The sequence below is a fragment of the Varanus komodoensis genome, unplaced genomic scaffold (assembly GCF_004798865.1).
Source record: "Varanus komodoensis strain SLA01 unplaced genomic scaffold, ASM479886v1 scaffold5, whole genome shotgun sequence".
Lineage (NCBI taxonomy): Eukaryota > Metazoa > Chordata > Lepidosauria > Squamata > Varanidae > Varanus > Varanus komodoensis.
In genome coordinates, this window is record NW_025336087.1 from 52,051,802 (window position 1) to 52,072,336 (window position 20,535).

The 20,535-nt window shown below is 42.3% G+C and overlaps 2 protein-coding genes across 2 annotated transcripts in view; one reads left to right on the forward strand and one right to left on the reverse strand.

Moving 5' to 3' along the window:
• Positions 1–7,330, reverse strand: part of SPATA6L (spermatogenesis associated 6 like) — a 22,932-nt gene extending 15,602 nt beyond the window's left edge. Inside the window, exons 1-4 of the mRNA XM_044446210.1 lie at positions 7,292–7,330; positions 5,998–6,135; positions 3,907–3,955; positions 2,553–2,594 (exon numbers count right to left, since the gene is read on the reverse strand). Of these exons, the coding sequence (XP_044302145.1) occupies positions 2,553–2,594; positions 3,907–3,955; positions 5,998–6,135; positions 7,292–7,330 (268 nt within the window). The remainder of the gene's footprint in view (positions 1–2,552; positions 2,595–3,906; positions 3,956–5,997; positions 6,136–7,291) is intronic.
• Positions 7,331–9,057: 1,727 nt separating this feature from the next.
• Positions 9,058–20,244, forward strand: CDC37L1 (cell division cycle 37 like 1). The gene is made up of 7 exons (XM_044446609.1): positions 9,058–9,207; positions 10,520–10,801; positions 12,324–12,414; positions 12,883–12,998; positions 14,433–14,555; positions 17,887–18,051; positions 19,649–20,244. Exons 1-7 carry the CDS (start codon positions 9,136–9,138, stop codon positions 19,730–19,732), a joined length of 933 nt encoding a protein of 310 aa, XP_044302544.1. The 5' UTR covers positions 9,058–9,135; the 3' UTR covers positions 19,733–20,244.
• Positions 20,245–20,535: the final 291 nt, after the last annotated feature.

Genomic DNA, 20,535 nt, shown 5'->3' on the forward strand with positions numbered 1-20,535 from the left:
AAGAGCCTCTTGATGCAGGTGAAGGAGGAGAGCACAAAAGTTGGCTTGAAACTCAACATCAAGAATACTAAGATCATGGCATCTGGTCCTCTCATTTCCTGGCAAACAGATGGGGAAGAAATGGAGGTAGTGACAGATTTTATTTTCCTGGGCTTCAAGATCACCACAGATGGGGACTGCAGCCAAGAAATTAAAAGACGCTTGCTCCTGGGGAGGAAAGCTATGGCAAATCTAGACAGCATACTAAAAAGCAGAGACATCAGCCTGCCAACAAAATTGCATATAGTCAAGGCTACAGTTTTCCCAGTTGCAATGTATGGCTGTGAAAGCTGGACCATAAGGAAGGCTGAGTGCCAAAGGATTGAGGCCTTTGAATTGTGCTGCTGGAGGAACCTCCTGCAAGTCCCTTGGACCGCAAGGTGATCAAACCAGTCAGTCCTAGAGGAGATCAACCCTGACTGCTCTTTAGAAGGCCAGATCCTGAAGATGAAACTCAAATACTTTGGCCACCTAATGAGAAGGAAGGACTCACTGGAGAAGAACCTAATGCTGGGAACAAGAGAAGGCAAAAGAAGGAAGGGATGGCAGAGAATGAGGTGGCTAGATGGAGTCACTGAAGCAGTTGGTGTGAGCTTAGGTGGATTCCGGGGGATGGTGGAGGACACGAAGGCCTGGAGGAATGTTGTCCATGGGGTTGCGATGGGTAGGACACAACTTCGTGACTAACAACAACACCTATCTACATTTAAGCACCTACTTTTCAATTTCCTCCACAACTAACCCTAACTAAATAAAAGCTTAGAAAAGAATTGCCTTTGGTATCCCTCCACTGATTCAACTTTTGAATAACTACTGTTTGAATTGTATTTGTTGTAAACCATTTAGCAACATTGATACACAATTTGCATGGATTTATCTCTGCCATTTCAGATGAAAAATGTGCATGGTAGGAACTGTCAATTTTAATTTACTCTTGTCATATGAACTGTTTGTACTATTTGTTTCTGTTGATGGACAACTGAGTCAGTAAACCATGAGAAGTGCACCACTCTGAGCCTGCATCTCAGGAGATCACTTAAGTCACATGTTCCTAAATCTAGTCCTAAACCAGTCCACAGTGGACAGAATAAGTCAAGAATGCTTTCATATTTTCTACCTACAAGGAACTCTTTCCACCTTATTTTATCTAACAGGGATCCACCATCTATGAAGTTTTAGAATTCTTGTGCTATTTGTAAGATACTGAGATGTGCTTTACAGTGCCCAGGCATTTTAGAAAGAGTGCTGGCCAAGCCACATCCTTACACAAACCTGAACATGCACATTTATTACCAAGACAACACTCCTTGCCTGTGGTGTGCAGGGCAAGATTGACAGTGGGCAGTGGAGAAGAAAACCTGCCTTTCAGAGAAGCTTGTTCACCATTGGTAACTTTCTCAGTGAGAAATATGTAACAGTCTTCTAAGGACTGCCCTTCCCTCCGGTTCTCAGAACACCATTTGCAAACCACTGGTTTTATGCTTGTTTTTTTAAAAATGAAAGGTGCCTATAGGTCCTGTCCTCTTCTCCTCACTAGTAAATTAAGCTTTACTATATTTCTTCGTATGTCTCACCTGATGAATCTATGCTTTTTCCAGTTAGCCAAGACATTTCTTGCAATTTGACATCAGAACAGAAATCAGGATCAAATCATTTGTGGAAGGTTTGTTCTGCCACCCAGTGTTCATTTAGCAGAAAGCCAAAACAAAATGTCACCACAGCAAGCTACATTCACTACCAGGAACTGACCTTAACCGTAATCTATACAGTAATAACATATTTAGCATATTTGATAACAGAAGAGCATTTGATTCCTATATACTGTCCTAGCATTTACTATCCACTGATTGTGTATTTTTGAGTCAATTTCATGTGCTGATTTTGATCTTTAATGCTGTGAAAATTTTGAAACCAAATTACTTGAAGGCCTGCCTTCCCCCATAGCAATCTGCCTGCTCTTTAAGATCAGTAAGGCTCTTCTCATTTGCCCATCTATAAAAGCAGTTGTGTGAGCAACCACACAGAAGAGGGCCTTTCCTGCAGCAGCCCCACACCTGGGGAACAAGTTTCCTTAGGGGGTCTGCCAGGTGCCATCACTGCAGGCTTTAAAAGATCCTAACAGCCCACTACTTACTCTGACTTATCTCTGATGATGTTAAGTGAGTTGTAGTGCAGTCGTCTGTTGTAACTTTTCTTTTATGCTGGTATTTGCCGATTATTAGGTTCTTCCCTGCTGCTGCTTTTATTGTGTTTCCACTGTTTTTTTATTAAGACACCAGCTTTTATTATGTGTTTTGCTGCTATGCATCACTTTCAGAGAGCTCCTGCTCTGAAAGGTGGCCAAGGCATCTTTTAATCATTCATTAGTCACAAATAACAGTGACAGTTCTAGGAATTCCAGAGGAAACAGAAGTATGGCTATCAACATTAGCATCATCTAAGATGATAATTCCACATTTTACTGCGAAGCATAGGAAATTGTGAAGAATACCTTCCCCTCCCTTCACATTTACCTGAAGATATCAATTCAGATAATTGAATCTTGGCAACACTTTCTAAAAGAAAACAGATTAAGAATGTTATTCATTTTAGGAGACAAAATATGTTGCTTTTAAACTATGCGCTCGCTCGCTCGTGCTCTCTCTCTCTCTCTTTCTCTCGCTCTGTGCGGGGGCGGGGGTAAGAGTCAAGCTTCCAGTCCTTATAAAACACAACAACAAAAACTTTACTTGGTTACTTGGCACAAAGTACATGCTCAATTTTTCCTCCTCTCTCTCCCATTCCTTCATTTCTTTTTATTCACCTGCAGACAACCTCAGTTCATTTTGTTGGCCAAACTGAACTAAAAACTGAAACAAATTTCAAATTCTCAGTTTTCTATAGGGTCTCTCTTGAAGGGCACACAAGCTTTTACCTAAGCATTACAAATAAGAACAAAGAAACCATTGTTTCCCGCTTCAAGAACAAAGTATAGCTATCTTCCACCTTATGCCCACCACACCCCTTTCTTTCTTGCCCATGAGAAGGAATTCAAAAGATGCCACTACAGATTTTAAACTAAACATAGTTCCTTGTGGTGTCTGTATTCAGGCAACTGGTTTTATAGTTTGCAAACAAGCGAGGATCTGAATCTGTGGTTTGATCCTGGCTTATTCCCACTAACAAACCACAGTTACTTCAATTTGGATGTCACAGAAAATTGTGGATAGTTTAAAAAAACTGTTTTCAGTCTCATCCTTTAACACATGAAAGATATGGAGAGAGGAAAGTGCACAAGGCCTAGCTCATGCAGGTTCATTCATGCAGACTGAATCCATGGCTTTTCATTGCATTTGAAATGAACTGTGCCATCTATCAATACGTATTTAGATTAACCACAGCAATTTTAGCCTGATACTGCAGGTGAAATGGGTTACACATCTTACCAATACATGAGCAGGGGGAGAGTGATTTCACTGACTAGCCCAGTGGCAAGTCCTCCAGATGGCCATGTTCCCTTCTCCTCAACCACATTTAGTGGTTTTTGTGTTTTTCCCTTAGTTTCTGACAGTAAAAGCTTTCAGTTGCAAAATATTTGCATTTTTGTCCCTACCCCAGTTGCCTTCAGTCCCACTCACCACTGGAATTAGGTCCTTGAGGGCTTCTCTGAATTTGAATTTGGCCCTTGGCAGAAAGAGGTTCCCCCAGCCCTGGACTGTCCCACTGCTGATATTGTACAGTCCAAAAACCTATGCTCTGGTGTCCAAATATACAGTGTGACCATCTGCAGGGAGGAAGCCTTCATGCATACAGTTTTACACATAAAGTCAATCTCCTTGAAGAATAAGGGGCCACAGATATTATAAGAATATGGTTTGGAAGACTTACTTTCCAGCTGTTCTACTACAGCAACTGGATCTGTAGCATTTTCAAATATCTACAGAATACAAGCAAGGCAAGGATGATTTAAAAATAATCAGAGCTATCACATGATTACATAATTTTCATATGTTTAAAGTTACAAATTAATTGGACTGAAATACATACCACTAAAACTTCAGTATAAATGCTTTCTACCAAAGGAAATCCAATATATATCTTACAATGCAATGCATAGAACTGGAGCTGTTAGAAGGAAATGCTTTTTTTACTATTTTCTGTTTCTCTGTTGCAGTATCACATTAAAAGTGAAATAGCCTCAAAAATCAAAAGTGCGCTTTTGTCTAGCTGACCCACTGGTTAGGATTTGTTGTTGTCGTCATCATCATCATTTTCATTTCTATATAGTCACACTGAAATTTTCTGATCAATTACTGATCAGCTAAGGGTGCCAGCCTATGTATGTTTAAACAGGAACGAATCCTACAACTCCTGGCATTTGCCAGCCATGGTGAATGCTGGGAGTATAGGACCTTTTCTGTCTAAACATACATAGGATTGCACCCTAAAGCTGTTTACTACCAATCAAGTCAATAAGCAGTCAGAAAAGAAAAGAGGTCTAAAATCATCTAGTAAGCATGATACATTATAGATGGGAACTAATACCACTGACCAAGATCAAGCCATGATAGGAGTTTGGGTGAAATTTTCAATCCCACTGAACAAGGCTGATTGCAGGGTGGGGGTATTCAGAAAAAAGGGATGACTTGGGGGAGGGGTACGCAGGGAAAATGTCCTTGCCCCCTCCCCTGTGCTTCTCTGGTGCCTCTCCAGCAGCAGGAATAAGCAGCAACTAAACAGAAAAATATCAAGTGAAGCAGCCATCACTGTCACCATCTTAATTTCCCCAGAATACCTCCCAGAGGTATTCTAGCAGAATTAAGATAAGTGGGGGGGGGAGTTACAACCACTTTATCTGATTCTTCTCCTCAGAGCTATATATGCTTAAAATATTAAAAAGAAAAAGAGGTCAGCATCAACAGCACTCAGCCCCCTAGAAGCAAGCTCCAAACATTTTTGTGCATTCCAAGCATGCTTTAAGAAGTGTCCCATAGTTCATAACGTTCATATATTGTAAAACAAATCTTTCACAAATTGGACTCAGGATCTGAAATCGGGCTCTCTCAAAGCAAATGGCTAAGGTGACCATTCTATGCATGTTTAGACAGAAAGAATTGCCATAACTCCCAGAATTTCTAGAACAGCCATGCTAGCTAGTGGGGCTGGAAACTGTAGGACTCATTTCTGTTCAAACATGCATACGATTGCACCCTTAATCTCCTTTTCAGGCTTTTAGAGCACTGGTGAGAGAGGACCACTGTGGTAGGAGTTCTTAATTTTTCTGCATCTATTTGGGAAATTGAGAAACTGCTGTGGGTACCAACTCAAAAGGCCTGATGAGTGGCTTGCCACTTTGGTGTTTATCTGTCTTGTCTGTGGAGCTGAAGCTGCATCTTATTCTACAAAAATATTTGATTCATGTGTATTGAACATTGCAACACTTATTTAATAAAGGGTTGTCTAATTCAGTTAATTGCTAGCAGTGAAATACAGCAAATTCTTCTTTTAAACATACTTTTTGCAATATCTGGTAGCTGTTTCTTTTTGGGAAGAAGTTACTATACAGATAAATCTTCTACTGAAACAATCTTTAATATTCATTGTAATGCACACTTGTAAATTATTTACATATTTCCTGAAATAAACAAACTGTCACTGTAAATGGATTCTCCCTATCCTTTAAACGTCTGAAAGACTGATATTACAGCACTGGAAGATTAAACACTCACCTCTTATAATATAATGGATTGAGAGCCTTACAGTGTATTCAGTATTCAAACAGATGAAACAGAGGGCTGGGCTAGTTGACTTCCCAAGTCCCTGCAAACATTATATTTCTCAGACGCTATAAGGCTGCAGCCTTCATGTTCTGTTCTTGGGCATCCCAGAAACACCTGCCAGACCTTTGTTCTAAGCCTGTAAAACAGTGCCTATGTTTAAGAAAAACCAAGGTAAAGACTTTTCTAAAATCCTGGTTACCTTTTCAAACCACATTCGCTCACGAAACAAGAGAGGAAAGATGGGAGGGAGACAGTCTGTCTCCTTGCACTGACCCAGAATGCAAACATGGAGATACACATCATTCTTCTCTGTTAAATACACACCAGGACAAGAGACCTTTGATGAGAAGGAAAGAACAAGACAGAAAATCACAGTAGTTAGAACTAAGGCGGCAGCCAAGTCTGCAACATGAGACCAATGGGTTACAACTTCTACGTATTGCAAAATTATTAGTACATGAAGTGTGGTGCATAGGCTAGTATGAATTGCTAGGGGCCAGACATCCCATGAATGGCTGCAGTTCTGAGGTTGTATAAATGTTACTTCATGAGGTCGTACATCATTCCTCTTTTTCTTCATGGTTCAGAAAAGTTGTTTGTAGTTCATGCTATCTGCCACCCTGGAAACCATTACTAGAGATCTAATCTGCTCACGGCACCAGGGCAAGTAACTAACATTGATCTTCTGTGCTGAAATGTTTTCACTTTGCTGCTGACTTTGTCTTGGTTTTATTACAGGCTGACGTTATTTGTGGTTTTCTTTTTTGTATTTAGGTTTTTAATGAAGTGTATATTAACTAGAGAACTTGGGTTACTGGGTGGTTTTAAAGTATAATAAATAGTATCTCTAATTAAAGGGGTAGGTTGACATTTGTGTTAAATGCATTTTTGGATTCTTCACACAGCAATAATAAAAACGAGATTGCTTTTCAGTGTATGCAGAATATGCCAACAATCACTTCCCTCTGCTCTGTGATGCAGTTACAGCTGGACCTTTGGCCCTGAGGACAGAGCATCACAACTTAAGGTCTCTACAAGGGACCACAGCAGGTTCCAGCAAACTTCACTTTATTCCTGTATCACAGTGGTGCTAATTTACATTTAAAATGAAGAACTGCACTTGTCCAGTTTGTGTGTGTGTGTGTACCTAGGTTGGTAATGGGTTTGGTTGTTACGGAAGCAGCCTGCAGGCATAAGATGGTGATGGGGAGGAAGAGAAAAGTTGGTTGTGGACTTCACAATCGCTGTACTCCAACAGGGCCATCTAAAGAGCTCCCTCGCAAGACCCTGAAGTCCGAGGTCCCAACCTGCACGTCTGCCACCATTGCTTTCCCGCTCTGAACTGGATGACTAATTGCACCCAAGAAGGCAGGCAGGCAGCACTCAGTAGAAACACACACACACACGGCTGAAAACACGACACTCAGACCTCGGGCAACCTTTAGGGGCTTCTCCCCTGCTGGCCTCCTACAGCCCCCCAAAGCCCCCCTCACCGCATGGATCTGCAGCTCCACCACGACCTTCAGCGGCATCCCCGCCCTCGCTCTGGCCCGTGGGGCTCGGCGCGCTTGCCACGGCTCTCCCGCTCGGCCGCCACACCTGTCTGTGGGGGCGGGGGAGCGAGGGAGCAAGCGTCGTGTCGCCATGGGGACACCAACGTTCCAACCCGTAGGAGACGGAGAGGCGGGGCGTTCCCGGGACGCGCGCGCAGGCCCGCCGCCAAGCGCGCCTTTCCGCTCCTTTGGCCGGCCGTTGGAACGAGCGGGATTTCTCGCAAGTGAGAGTTGCTGAAGTCAGAGTCGGACGAGCCAGGTGGTCCATCGTCCTGGATCTTCCAAGCGACTTCCTGACAGGGCTTGCGCCGCCTTTCACAGCTGCCCGACGAGCAGCCGTTCTGCCCGGAGAACGGCTCCTTCGGCATGCCGGGCACAGGTGGAAGAGCGTCACCTGTAGAAGTTCTGCTCGCCAAGCAGCTGCGAAGAGCATCGCAGTTTACCCGAGCGGGGGTATTTTGTTCAGCGTCCCAAGACAGTGTTGCCCGCTCGCTGTGTTTATTGGGAAGCGAACTGGGTTTCTTCCCCCGCAAAAATCAACAACCATGAATCGTATAACATCTTAAGGCAGCCTTGCCTAACCGGGCGCCTACCGGATGTGTTGGACCACGACTCCCCGTACTCCCCGCAGCTGGCTGGGGTTGCTGGGATCTGTAATCCAACACATCTTGAGGGCGCCTAAAGTTGGGAAAGATTGCCAGATAAACTTATAGCACAATCCTATAACATAGTTAGGACGGGAGTGGGGAGACCTTCATTCTGGCCAGGGCATGCTGGGAGTCGTTGGCTTCCCCCACCACTGCCGCCCCGTCTAAAGATGCACAGGATTGCGCCTTAACATACTTATTGCGTGGCTTAAGCTTTCGTGAACTAACTGCTAAAATACAGTGACACCCCCCTGCAATGTTTTTATTTATTTTTATTTATTTAAAACATTTCTATGCCGCCCCCATCGCAACAAAGCTTCGGGGCGGCTCACAAAAAGTACAGAAAAAAAACATAATAACAATATAACAATTTAAAAGAAAAAAATTTTTTAAACCCCCGGTGCATTCTCGGCTAATTTTAAAATCCTAATAAATACAATAATTTAGCAATTAAAATAAGTTTTAAATAAAAAGGTCTTAGCCTGGCACCGAAAAGCAAATGATGACGGCGCCAGGCGGACCTCTCTGGGGAGCGCATTCCATAGATGGGGCGCCACCGCAGAGAAGGCCCTCCTCCGGGTACTCACCCTCCTAATATCATTCACGGAGGGTTCCCGGAGAAAGGCATCCGTTGCTGATCAAAAGGGGCGGGAGGGCATATACGGGCGCAAGCGTTCCTGGTGTAAACGCCATTTACCTTGATGGGATTTACTTATGAGTAACAGGCATTGGGTTGCTGTGTGTAAATGTCCCGGTCTTTCCGGTCTCTCCTTGTTCTCTCACCACAACAAACTAACACAGCAACTGCGCCAGATTACGTTCAAATCCCGACAAGCAAGCCCTACGGGACTGAGCGATTCAGGCAAGCCGCGAAGATGCCCTTCCCCGCCCCGAGGAAACAGATTAACAAAGCCAGCCACCTCCGTCTCCTAGCAACCACCACGGCTGCTTGGCTCCCCTCACGTGACACACTCAGGAAAAAGGAGGCGGTGCCTGATGAACTCATAAGTCCTGGACGCGCTATTGTTGCCGGAAGTGGCTTGTGACTTAGTTTCCGGGGGGACTCGTAACGTTCTCGGGTGGCCGCGCAAGTCAGAGGAAGGCTATCCGACCCAGGGTTTCCTAAGCGGGAAGGGGATGGCGTGGCCGCCGCGCTCCTGTGATTTGCGCCCGGGACGGGAAGAAGAGCCGCCTCAGCGGAACGCGCAGGTACCGCCGACCCCCGCGGCGCGGCGCTCCTTTTGCAGCGGGCGTGATCGCCTGTCCCTGCCCCTTCACTGCCGTCCCCTCTCTAATAGCGGAGCTGAAGGTCCGGTTTCTGCGGCGAATTGTAACGAGCCGCCCGGCCCGTTCCTTTTGCCCCGGGCGCGGTCCGGGACTTGTGGGAGCGCGGAGCACAGCTTCGCCTCGCAGTCGACGTATTGAGCCCTCGCCTCATGTTCCCTGTGCCTTCTCCCTTGGGCGATCTTGGGCCTTCTAGAACTGACCTGCCTTCATTTGGTGATTGAAAGAATTGCATGTTATCCCGGTGTTGGGTGAGGCTTGATATTTCACCAGAGGCTCTCCTTTTGACTGTTTTGTGCGAGTATAAAATAAAAATATTGCAGAATATGAAGTGTTGCACAGCATGTGTATCTCTTTCCAATCCATGCAGCAGATCTGCTGAGACGGGGTGGTGTCTCGTGGATCCATGCTACTAAACCATATATGGTCCAATCTTGTCAGATCTGCATAGGATTGTTCCACTCGCTGCTGCTGATGAGAGACCAATACCAAACAACAGTCATGCAGCCTGTCACTGTACATATTTACTCGGGAATAAGCCCTGCAGGGCTCAGTCAGATACACTCCCAAAGCACAGGATTGCAACTTTAGGCTGCCTACCTGTACATATATACAGGGAGTCTTAGCAGGTTTACTTCTCATTAAACTTGTCCAGGATTGTAGATTTAGCTGCATAAGGCAGGTAGGATCAGTCTATATAGCATAATTATCCTTGATTTTTAATTTTTATTTAATACATTTAAGATGCAATCTTATGCACATTTGAATGGAAGAAAGTTCTACAAATCCAGTATTCCCTAGTTCTTGTGACTGGCTGAGAAATGTTGGGAGTTGGACAGCTTTTTTTTGTCCAAGCATGCATGAGATTGAACCGTATGTGTCTACTCACAAACCATGCATGTGCGAGGAGAAAGTTGAGATTTTAAAGGTGCAATCCCATACACAGGTTCAAAAAAAATTCTGCAGCTCCTAGTATCCCCCAGCCAGCATTGTACTTGATAAGGGTGTCTCATTGACAGCGGTGGGAGGGACAGATCTGGAGATTGCCCTAAGCATTTAATGCAATTTTAAAGATTGCATCTTAAATCTATTAAGGATTATGATTGTGAAGCCAAAAAGTGATATCTGTTTCAGATTAATGTGTTTGTGATACCTTTCCCTGAATGAGGATAGCCGAACACTATGTGGTATGGGTTTACCTGACCAATTATACCTTGTCAAAACGCTTAACATGCAGATTTATAATGATGGGATTGAACTGGCTTGTCAACAACAAAAGGAATTTGTGAAGAGTTCTGTGGAATGCAAATGGAATTTAGCAGAAGCCCAGCAGAAACTTGGTAATTTAGCATTACACAACTCTGAGTCCCTGGACCAGGAACATGCTAAAGCACAGACTGAAGTTGCCGAGCTGAGATGGAGGGAAGAAGAGTGGCGGCGGAAGGAGGAGGTGTTACGGCAAAAAGAGAGACAGAATATGTGGAACGCAGATTTTGTTAGCAAGGAGGTATTCAATAAGGTATGGAAGACTCCAGATTGCATTAACCAAAAACTACCACAAAAAGGCATAAATGCTGCAGAATGATTTTAGAGCACTTATGTAGCACTTATTGCTACCGTTCGCTATTATGTTCTTTGCCTATATTTCTGTCAGTAATAAGAATGAGCTTAAACTCTTTAACTTTTCATAAGATTGAGGTGCTATTTTTACATGTTTCCCAGAAATAATCTTTAGAATGCTACTATGCATGTTCAGATTTCAAGCAGTAAATTCAGGAGCAGGTAGAATAAGTATGGTCCACAGAATGCTTGGATTTAACTTGATTTGTTTCCATTTGCTTTAGTAGGCTGAAGTGGTTAAATCTAGGTTTGCTTTCACATTCATACTACTGCTGCTACTTGGATTTATCACAATATTCTAGAAGTTAAATTAAAATGGTTCCACATTTTATTTAGGTTGAGACATAGACTGGGACATTTATTTATGGGACATAAGATGTGTGGGGTCTCACCCTCCAACAGTGCTGACCTCCCTCAGCAGAGGAGATCCAGCCTCAAAAGCCCTTCCATGGCTAATGCTTCTCCAGGACTGGGACTCTACCGTCAGTGGTGAGGAGAGAAAGCATGCCAAGTGTGTGTCAGGAGGGGCGGTAGATGTGTGTGATTCAGAGCCTTCTCAGCTCCTGCCTCCAAACTGGAACAGATCTATGTCAGCTTGAGAGGGGGCATTGGTTCCTATTGAAACCAATGGGCGGCACTTCTTTTTTCAAAAAGCTGGCCAGAAACCAGACAATCACAAAAAATTTTTTTTTAAAAATAGTAATTACTCTTTATCAAATATTCGTCAGAACCTCATCTGCTAGTTTCAAGAACTCTTCCAATATGTATTGCATTCTTAAGACAAAAATCAGCACAAACTGGGCCTAAAAATAGATGGAAAGTTAATATTGAAGAGTGTAATCCAGTCACTTAACAAAAAAGGCCAGTTCCTTCTCAAATCTCAACAAATAAAAGATTCAGTTCCGGACTATAAACAGTTAATTAGAAGTAACCTTAACATTTTAATGAACTGAAATGTTACATCAGAGATGGGGAGCATGCAGCCTGCAAGATGTTGCTGGGCTATAACTTCCATCTACCCTACCCAGCTTAGTCTGAGCTGAGGCATGATGGAAGTTGCATTCCAATAGTATCTGGATATGTCCCCTAACCCTGTGCTAGTTCCATGTATTTTAACCTTATATGTATGAAGTACAATATGTAGAGAAACTGAACTAAGAACACTTAGCAAAGGGAATGGTCTATTTTCTTTCACTTTCCCATGCCAGGCAATAGTTTCTTCTGGAAGTAAGTTATTTGAGACACTGCTCATCAGCTGCTGAAGCGTCCTCTGAAGTTTTCTTTGCTCTACAACAGATAATCTCAACATTTTGCACTAATAGGTGACTCCTGAGCAATGACAGCTTTCCAAAGTAGTAACTTCTTAATAAAATGTTATGCTGTGGTGGATAATTAATCAACATTGACATTCTATTTATCAGAGCTTTATTAATCAAAAGAAAAGGAAAGAACTGGAAGAGGATGTATCTCAATCTTTCATGCAAAAGCATGAACAGAAAATCAGGCATTTTGGTAAGTGCAGCTTCTTATTTCTCTGAACCTTCATATATCATCTGTAGCAATAGTATGTCAGTTCTGTAAATTCCAATTTTAGCAGGTGAAGCACTTGGACATTATTTAGGCGTCTTGACCTTCATTTTGTATGGTAACAGCATGGCCCTGTGTGACTGAACTCCATTTGGGAATCAGATCTTGACTAAACCCTTAGTAATTATTTTTGAGACATCAGAGGTTAGCCAGTGTGACTATTTCCCTGCTAACTGGGAGGGAAAGGTTAGCTGGATCTCCACTTTTCACCCCTAAGGTCACAGTGCTGTCTCCAATCCTGGGGGCTCAGATGCTGTCTAAGAGCCATAGGATCACTCCTTTCCATATTCATTCACTATGGTGGTTTCATACACAATATTGGATTCAGTTGTTTTGAAGTATTTTTTCTGTTTACACAAGGGCTCTTTTGATCTCATCTCATTGTTTTTCCAGGTATGTTGAACAGATGGTTTGACAGTCAGAAATATCTTTCTGACCACCCATACCTTGTCTGTGAAGAAACAGCTCAATATCTCCTCTTATGGTGTTTCCATCTAGAAGCAGAACAGGTATCTTTTAAATATTCTTCTACATTGAAATGGAGGTGCCCCCCCCAATTCCACTTCAAGTTGTTTATAGTCTCTCCAATTTGTCCATATAGGTATCTAGACTGTCTCTGTTTTTTTCCTTTCATCTGGCCTTAAACATCTTTACTTCTTCAGTGAAAAAACTTACAGTACCTAGGCAGTGCTGAAATCAGTGGAGGGTAATGTAAAGCTCAGATCTCTGTACACTTAGCACACAATTAGTATATGGAGAACACTGTGATTAGTTTATAAACCTAGATCTCAATCAGCTGTTATTTAAGAACTAAGTATAATATTTAAAGGTAGTGCTCACAGCTGGCTTTATTAATACCCTCTTGTAACCTGTGAAATTGCCCTTCAGCAGGCATCAGTCTAGAAAGTTTTTCACTCTGAGGCTGTACTGTAATACTTGTGGATCCTCCCCACTTCAGCCTGTCTTGGCTATACTTTACTGATTATTATTATTATTATTATTATTATTATTATTATTATTATTATTACATTTCTATGCCGCCCCTTGCCGAAACCTCGGGGCGGCTTACAACATGATAAAATACATTGAAATACAATAGTACATAATAAATTACCATTAAATATAAAAATACAAAAAAATACATTGATTTACAAATATAAAATTAAAATTATCAGTATAAAATAAAAATATAGGAGGAGAAAGAGAAGGAAGAAGTTGCCCTGGCCAGATCATATGTTTTAACAATTGAAATGATGTTTAAATAAAAAGGTCTTTACCTGGCGCCGAAAAACCAGTAACGACGGTGCCAGGCAGACCTCTTTGGGGAGTGAATTCCATAGGTTGGGCGCCACCGCAGAGAAAGCCCTCCTCCGGGTACTTACTCTCCTAATTTCTTTCATGGGTGAACATACATTAGGGAGTTTTTATACAGTTTTTTTCTCCGTCTCCCAGATTAAGATGCCTCTTTTAAGCTTTAGTAGTTGGCAGTATGAGCTTTAAGCTACAATTTGCTGGGAGTGGCATGCATTTTTTTGCTCATGTCCTTTCACCTTCAGCCCCTTGAGAGTGTATGCGAAATCAAGTCTGATTTTCAGGCTGAAAAAGGTTTCCCAACCTGGCTGCAGCAGAATTTCTTGTGTATCTACTGTGAGCTCCTGTTGATGGCTTCAAATACCATTTTAACTATATTTGTGAAGCTCACAATTGCGAAGAGATTAATGTGTAAAGGAACCGTGCATTCCTCCCCATGCTCCCTTCAAGTGATCCTTTCTCTGAATGAGCTTCTGATTCACAAAATGATTTTGTGTGCCAGGCAGGGCAAGACTCAGTTTGATTACGTGAAATGATAACCTAGGCCTAATAACAGTGAGCCTTGTTAACACTGCTCCCTGGAGGAAATATGCTGTTACTTCCTTACTGACTGTAATGATGTGTATTTTCAGAAAGGTGCTCTAATGGAACAAGTAGCTCACCAAGCAGTAGTGATGCAATTTATCATAGAAATGGCCAAAAGCTGTAACGTGGATCCACGAGGATGTTTCCGTCTATTTTTCCAAAGAGCTAAAGTAAGTTGGGTTTTCTGTTCAATTTGTGGTGTGTGGATAGAGGAGCTTGGAGGATTCTATTTTAAGATCTAGCAGAAGATTCTCTTTGGCAGCTAGACACTAAAATTCCTTACCTTTCTTAGGTACAACCTCCCAACATTGTCTTGGGGCCCATGGGATTACTCGGAGCCCCAGCTCAGAGGTTCTGCAGCTTCAGAACTGGGAACCCAAAGGCTGAGCCCCAGATAGAGCTGAGCCAGCTTCCTCTCCCAGAATGCAACTGGGCCTCAGAGAGGAGGAAAAGGGGTGTGCCAGCTGCAAGGAGGGGAGGAGGCCAGGCCAGTGGCTTATTGCATCAAGGCCCCAGCCTGCCTCTTCCCCTCCCTGCGGGCTAAAAAGGGCCATCTAGATGAAGTGCATGGCACAAGGTGCTGCTGCACCTGGCCCCGTGCATCGGCTGCCAAGAAGCCTCTGAATTCAGAGATTTCCGTGCATTTGTAGAGGACATTGGCTAGAGCCCTGACAATGGGAAATGTCTGAGAGTTAGGCTTTTCCTGATTCCTGTTTTTAAATAATGCTTTTATAGCATTTCATAACTAAGGGCGGTGATACTCATCAAGTACTTTTGTTGTAAAGATACTGATTAATTAAAACTTCGGAAGCTAACGTAAATAATGAATAATTATACATTCTACCAGAACATTGCAACCTTGTGGAAGGTGATTGAAAACGAATTGAATCTGTCCTGAATTGTGCAGTCCTGAACACATTTCCTTGGAAGAGAACGCTGTTTCTTTTAAAATGTATTCAAGTAGGTTTAGGATTGCAGCTTAAAACTGCAATTTTTCTCCAATTTTTCCCCCTATTTTAATAAAATATGGCTATTTTGGGATTAAAATTTGTTTCAGAAACTAAGAAATAAACTTAAGCATATAGCTATGTAAGGTCAGCAGATGGTGAGGTACTGAAAACTGCAAAGTGTCAATACTGTACTTTTTGCACCAAGTCCTTTACCTAGGAACTTTCTAGTTTTTGTGTCTTGGGTAGAGAGTACCTAAAAATATCCAAAGTTTACCTTCACCATGAGGTCTGGAAACTTGCTTCTTCACTGCTGTTCTTTGCCCTGCTCCCAAAAATCGCAGATCCAAATTCTGTGGGACAGCAGCTTGCTAGATGGATTTGGATAACATAAGGGTAAGCTGTTTTTAACAAAAACAAAAACTCCTTGCACTATAGAATGTAATTATAGTCCCATGGTGTTCCCTAGTTTTCATTAATATAAAACTATCAAATTTTGAACCTAAGAATCACCAGTAAAACATCAGCTCTTGTGAACCGCAGTGCTAGGAGGAGGAGCATTGGGTAAGCAAACTGATGAAGCCAGATGCCTCTTAAGTAGTCCATTTGCCCAAAGGAGCCCTCTTAGCACCTTTCCTATCACGTTCCACCCTTCTTAAATGTTGGGTGAGCCAATACTGCTTCCCTTTGAATTTCCACGGACTCCCTAAATAGCCTGTCATCTCTAATGCTCTTGGAGTGTTTTATTGTCTTTGCCATCTCTTCCATGCCTCGGTCACTTTGCTTTGGTTGCAGCACAAATGCTGTTGGATGACGCCGTGGGGCTGCACACCATGTCCAGCCCTGAAAGCACCTCAGCATCTGCAGCCACATCCCCTGCCTCTTGCACAGATGCAACAAGGCACCCCCTGCCTCACCTCTTCCCTTCTTGCTCACGCACATGTGTATTCCCTCCCTCTCACACACCCTCACTATGTATTTGTATCATCAACCCTTCATTGAAATATATATATACTTGCACCACTTCTGTCACCAGGGTGCAGAGGGGGCCATTTTGCCTGTGGAGGATGCATGGTCGAGGGGAACTCGCCGGAGGAAAATATGTGGGGAACATGGGTTGCATCTAATGGAGCCTGTCTCCCAGCAGAATAAACACTGCAGGTGAAACAGCTTTTCCCTCTTCCCTACAGCTCCTTCTCTATTCCCAGATCTGCTTCAGAGGGTTGGGACCCTCCAGAGAAGTTTGTAATGGGAACAGGGCAGAAAGGAATGCCTATTGCATAAGCAGATGTCCTCTTGTTTGGACACTGGAAACAGCCCATGGTAGAAAGTTAACATAGCTTTGTGGACCTTTGACCTCTTCCTACTCCACTTCTAAAGGCCTCAGAAAGTTGAAGTTGAAATGTTTAAGTATGGAATAGTGGCATTTTACTAGTTTGTTTAGAGTTGGGATTGATGTTTGCTGTGATTGTAGCTCTGGATAATGTCATTCTGTGTTTAAAGTATTCTACATTGTATCACTCTAAACATACTTCCGCGGTTCACATTGGGGTTGAGTGCAGCAAGAGAAAGTGGTATCTAAAAATATTCATCTGTTACTGGCCCTTCATATGCATGGTTGTGAAAAGAATCTAGCTGAGTATCACATAGTATGTCGTGCTATCATACAAACTTGCAAGGAGTCTTCCCTGCTTTAAAGTGAGATGCTGCAAATCTGTATAATATGTGGCATCTAGCCTTCTTTGAATGCACGAATAACCCGTTAAAGGGAAGAGTTCAAAAGCAAATAGTGAGGGGGTGTTTGATCAACCTCGTCCTTTTTAGCCAGTGTTACCGCTCCAAGAGTAACAAGAGTGCTTCTGCAAGTTATTCTTATAACAGTGTTATTTCTGTAGGGAAATTTTATATATGACTTCCAGACCAGTGTGCCTTAAAACAGAGGGAAAAGCAGGGACATTCCTTTGCTGAAATGTTTCTCTATTGGCTGCATGACACTTTTCCCTAACCTTGTGTTTCTTAGCAGTGTTGGGCTACACTGAGCAATGGGCATTGTAGTACTGCACATCTGGGCATACAAGATTGCAGAAGTTTGGAGTATGGTAGCAATAGCCAACAGCAGTTCTGTGTGTATGTAGAGATTCTGTAAGGGTACAAAATTTAGCATTATGAGAATCCTGGGGGTCAAGTTTTTTAAAGCTAGTTTTAATATTTGTGGATGCAAGGGGAGCCTGGGCAAAAGCCTGCATAAATTTCAAAAGCTACAAGCGAGAATTCATGAAATGTCCTTTGACTGGACTTGGAGTGTTCTGCATGATTACTTGTTCCTACCATGACTAGCAGGCTAGAATAAATTAACGCAAATCATAAAAAAACGGGAACAAAACATTCTGAGTAAGAGAAGTTATGATCCTCTGTGCATCTATGCATGAAATACCAGAAGGCCTTCTTGATACAGAGTATGGTTTGCCTGGCTGTAGAATCTTTCCTATTTTAGCACAAGATAGACATGGTGAAACTGGAGAGCTGATTCATTGCTTGTTCATTGCTTTGACAGACAGGGGAAGAAGGCTATTTAGAGGCCTTTAAAAATGAACTTGAAGCATTCAAATCAAGAGTGAGAATTTGTTCGCAATCACAGAACTTCCAAGCTATGCCTGCTCAGAATCCCTTGTCTCACACTGAGCTGAATTGTATAGCGGGGCTTGCATCTTTTCCACAGGTGGGTCTTAAAAATTGTTTTACAGAGAATGGGTAGAGTGATCTAAGGGAGGTTCTGCCAATCCATATGCTTGAGTCTCCTCCTAGAGAAGTGCTTTTCTTCCCTTCCTGCCTCCCTTAGAATCGTGTCAGCTTGGTGCAATATTGTTTATCCTGTGAGGAAAAGTATATACTTATACAATGCTGGCATTTAACTATATGAATGGTAAGTAATTTCATACCAAGGTGGTTTCTGCTGTCCAAGGCTGCAACTAATACCAGGCATATTAAACAATCCATTTAATTTGTTTATTCGAGCACTTCCTATTAGCATATTTTGCCTCCTCCTGTACTATTGTAAAATTACTGCCCAATTTAGGCATAAGTTCTAATTGATGTGAAAGGTATTATGAATCCAAAAATAAGCAGAATTACATTTTTTGTACATATCAAGTTTTTATTGATACCTTGAAATAAAATGCAGGTTATAATCTCAGGATACCAGGTTCTGCCTATCTATTATGAGGACAGTAGGTTTGCTGATTTTACCTGGCTGTCACTTGAACCATTCTTGTGGCTATGTTTTTACCCAGATAGGTTTCCATCCTGCATCAAACCGCCCCCCCAGAAAATTTTGCTTTCGCAAGCCCTCATTGTGAGGGAATAGCTTCATACTGGTGGCGTCCTTGTCTTTGCCAGCAAGCAGGATTAGCCTACATCTTTGCAAAGAGTAGTTGTGCTAATAGGGTAGTTTTGCTTTGTGTTTAACCATTCAGTTGACTTAGGCAGTCAGAAATGCCGTGCAAACAAGTGGGCCAGTGGAGGAGAGGCAGAGAGCTCTTTCCCTCTTTTGCACTTAGTATAGAAACCAGGTTGCCTACTGAGGAAGGAAACCCCCTTCCTTCACACCCAGCATAGCAATGCATCTCTCCAGGTCTGTGGTAGTGCCCTCTTGGAGGTACCTGCTAGAGTTACACAAGTGAATCACAGAATAACAGATGGCAAATTTATTTATTTATTTATTTAGGAACTTTATACGCTGTCCATTACTGTCGTCTCTGGATGGCTTATAATATAATCCTAAACAAAATAAATTGGCTTTATTTTGAATGACCTTGGTGATGGCCCTACTCAACAGGAGAGTTCTTGTTCAATATATCTAATCAGTTTGTATGGTACTGCTGCATCTGGTGAGCCAGATGAAGGCGCTCCGAAAGAGCACCATTGCAGTGCCGCGCCTCCAACACACAGTTAGCTACCAGGGCACACATGAGCAGTGCCACTTATTGCAAGGGATAGCAAAACAAATTTTCAGTTTCCATATCTCTGTTGAGAAATGTTCTATAATAGCGGAATAAACCTCAGTTAGTCCCTGCTGAATTGTTTCACATCTGTCAACTCAAATTTCCTTCCTTCAGTTGCATTGGAGCCCAAGAGAAAATGCCTTTCTTGACTTGAGCATTTCTAGATTATAAATTCCCACTAGCTAGCATACACACTCATTACGTGCGTATATACTCTTGGGGTGCATAAACTTGATACAATGCAATGCAAGCCATTTCTTCAGATCAGATATTTGCCTGGAATTGACTTTCTATTTATGCTCTATTTTGTTGCAGAATTCAGATTCACTTCAGGGCTGCAGTTTGAACTCAGTGGTACACAAAGATGAGGATGAACCTAAAATGATGGATACAGTATAGTAGTCCTAAGACTGAGCCCAAGTACTCTTATTACAAAGAGAAGAACGTGGCAACTTCTTTGAGACTTATTTTTATGGGTGCTGCACTTTATTTTTGAGTGTTTTTGGGAGAGAGGGTAATCCAGAAACACACTTCTTTTTGTCTAGAAAATGTGCTGCTATGGGTTTTTTGTTTGTTTTTTTAGGAGAAGGGAGTTCTTATATGTCGCTGAATGTGAAACTGGATGTTTTTCTGCTACTACTAATCCTTGCCTTTTAAATTTTAGGAATCAAAGTATGAAAAAGATTCTACAGAGTTGCGATGTTTACAATTGATTAATTCTTGGAGGGATCTGCTTTAATGTTAATAGGTATGCCCATGTCTCGCCATGGATTCTGAAAAGCATCCTAACGCGTTCTATTGCTTGCATAGTAGGCGCTTGAACCTGATTTTATCATGAACAGCAATAAATCAGTGATTGCTATCAACATTGTATATCTCGGTGGCACAGATAAAAGCACTGGCCTTTTTACTACAGGGATGAACATTTTATTTTCTGCTTTTGGGTGACAGTCTTTTATATATTGTTTCAACCCTTGTCTACCTTGATGTGTAATTCGCCACAACTGCCTAGAATAGAATTGTAAACAGTATTTTCTAGAGGCACACTCACAGAAAAGCTAGCTTTCCATCTGACAAACATCAGTCACTGGTGAGTGTTTGTGGGAAAGAGAAATCGCTATCACTTGGTTTTGTACCTAAAAATGTTATTTTATGGTAATGACTTTGAGGTGAGCATTTAAGGAAACCTAGGTGCCAAACGC